The sequence below is a fragment of the Dendrobium catenatum genome, unplaced genomic scaffold, assembly GCF_001605985.2.
Source record: "Dendrobium catenatum unplaced genomic scaffold, ASM160598v2 fragScaff_scaffold_211, whole genome shotgun sequence".
Taxonomy (NCBI): Eukaryota; Viridiplantae; Streptophyta; class Magnoliopsida; order Asparagales; family Orchidaceae; genus Dendrobium; species Dendrobium catenatum.
Genome location: NW_021318673.1, coordinates 37,681 through 40,085, shown reverse-complemented (window position 1 = coordinate 40,085; position 2,405 = coordinate 37,681). Strand labels below are relative to the sequence as shown.

The following is a 2,405-nucleotide window of genomic DNA, read 5'->3' as shown; positions in this document are numbered from 1 at the left end:
ATAATAAGCCCTCTCATTTCTCATGGAGGGGGGAAAGACAAGGGGAAGCAAGAAGGATGACCTAAGCAAGGAAACAAGAAAGAGAATGAAGAGAGAGATGCTAGAGTTCTCTTGCCACCAGACTCCTCGACCACTGCTAGACTTTCTCCTGGCCATCGACTAATGCTGGACTTCATCCTGGCCAACGACTAACGCCTAGTTTATGCCTGGCTACCGACTGATGTAAGATTTACACCCGTCCACCAACTGACGTTGGACTTACACATGACCACCAATTGATGCCAGACTTATGTCCGCCCACCGACTGACACCAGGCTTACACCCGACCACCAACTAATGTAGAACTTCTGCCCGTCCACCAACTAACATCGCACTTCCACTTAATTGTCCAGTACGGTCCTTCTAACCTCTGTCATCATACAACGGATTTTCTGACCTCCGTCACCAGATAATGGTCTTTTTGACCATTATCACCAGCTGACGGAGGTCGGCAAATGACTACATGCCTTCCGACCTCCGTCACCCGACTTTCGGCCCATCCGATCCCCATCACCCGACTATGGTCTTTACAACCTTCATCCCCTCCGACTATGAACTTTCCGACCTCTGTCGTTAGACAACGATTTTTTTGACCATTGTGGCCCACCGACTATGGTCATGCTGACCAAACAAACATATCAATACTAATTTCTTCCAATTTCCACCATGTAATGCATTCTATATAATGTAGATTTGTTACATCGAGCCATGACTTTCCCTCCAATGAAGGGCCTCATTTATAATCAACTGCAAATACTAGTGGATTAATTCAAACTGGATTAGACCCGTGGTTTTTTTCCCTTTATATGGTTTTCCACGTAAAGAACTCTTGCATCTCTTATGAATGCTATACCATCTCTTTTATCTGATTGTGTTTTGGATCTTCATAGAAAGATAAGATGTTAAACTTTATAGTTCTCTACCGCTATGAATATTCCAAGTCTCAACAAAAATAAATGGTGATAATAATTTAAGGATACTCATTTGATTGCTCAAAGTAAGAGGGTGGAAAATGTATTGCATATTTAATTAGCAATTATTATAATTTTAAATTATAAATTTATATTATTATTTTGAAACATAATTTTATTTTCACATGTAAGATAATTAAAAAAATCTGAAATTTTAAATAAATATTTAATCAACAAAACAAAAACAAAAACAAAAAAATCACTTCTAGTAATTTCTAAATAAATGTTCTCATGAATCATGAGAGGAGAAAAGCGTTGTTGTGCATTAGCTCACGTGATATTATCCTCAGCTAATAAATTAAAATCTTATTTTCAGCAATAGAAAAATAAAATAGAGCGTGGGGCCATTCCCAATCCCTTCTTAAAAGCAGCATTATTAGATCCTTTGGTAGCTACTCCTCTGCTCTCCTAAATACGAACTGATGGCAACAAAGTACTATAAAAACACCCATACTCCATAAAACAGAGCAGAGGAAGAAAAAAGTAAAGAAAAACTTACCCACACGACAAGCCACTCATGGTTTCCCTTCAACCATCTCTCTCCACGAAGGAGAAGAATCCTTTGTCCTCCAATCTGAAGAGAAAGAGAGAAGAAGCGCAAGAAGAAGAAGAAGAAGTGTCTATTGAAGATAAAGCAGGATTCCAGGCGAAGAAAGACCCCAAGCTTTGGAAACCCCAACTACCAAAGTTTGATTCAGCCATCGAGCTGAGTCTCGAAACTCCCTTACCCTTGGAATGGCAGCGATGCCTTGACATCAAGGTATGAACTTTTTTATATCTTCATCTTTAATCTTAATTTCTGTTTCAGAAAGGTGTCTCCTTTGGTAAAATCACATGCGTTTGAAGTCAGGAGAGGTACATTTTTACAACACCTTGACTCAAATGAGGACGTTCAAGGACCCAAGATGGAGCCGAGAAGCACACAGCCGTCGCCCAACCTTAGACCTGGAGCTCAATCTCATGAGCGAACGATCTGAAATCCATGGCGAGGAAACTGATCAGACTGCTGATGAGAGAGAAATGATGGCGATAGTCTGCGCGAGATGTCACATGCTGGTGATGATGTGCAAGGAGACGCCTTTGTGCCCGAACTGTAAGTTTGCGCCACCGCCGCCGCCGGGGTTGGAAAGTAAGCCAAAGGTGAGGCTTTTACGCTGCAGGGATTAGTGGAATTAGTTGTTTAGGTCTTAATGGCTTTTGTTCTAGGTTTATCTTCTACCTCTGGTTCTGATATACAGATGAGTAATGGCTTGTTTGATAAAGAAGGTGAAAAAGCAAATGAGGGCGTAATGGTTTAGCATGAAGATGACATAGTTTTATGTACAGTTGAAATGAATGTAATCAGTAATATGCAAAGTTTAGAAGCAAAGAAAAAAAATATATTTTGTGATTTTA

The 2,405-nt window shown here is 40.1% G+C and overlaps 1 protein-coding gene across 1 annotated transcript; it reads left to right on the top strand.

The window, feature by feature from the left end:
- Positions 1–1,414: 1,414 nt before the first annotated feature.
- Positions 1,415–2,405, top strand: LOC110102155. Its single transcript, XM_028692986.1, has 2 exons — positions 1,415–1,770; positions 1,857–2,405. Exons 1-2 carry the CDS (start codon positions 1,528–1,530, stop codon positions 2,175–2,177), a joined length of 564 nt encoding a protein of 187 aa, XP_028548819.1. The 5' UTR covers positions 1,415–1,527; the 3' UTR covers positions 2,178–2,405.

Bases quoted from the DNA above. Each gene is read 5' to 3' on its own strand.
- LOC110102155 (XM_028692986.1), top strand. From the start codon at position 1,528: ATGGTTTCCCTTCAACCATCTCTCTCCACGAAGGAGAAGAATCCTTTG. The intron at 1,771-1,856 runs GTATGAACTTTT...ATGCGTTTGAAG, and splicing joins AGCGATGCCTTGACATCAAG to TCAGGAGAGGTACATTTTTA.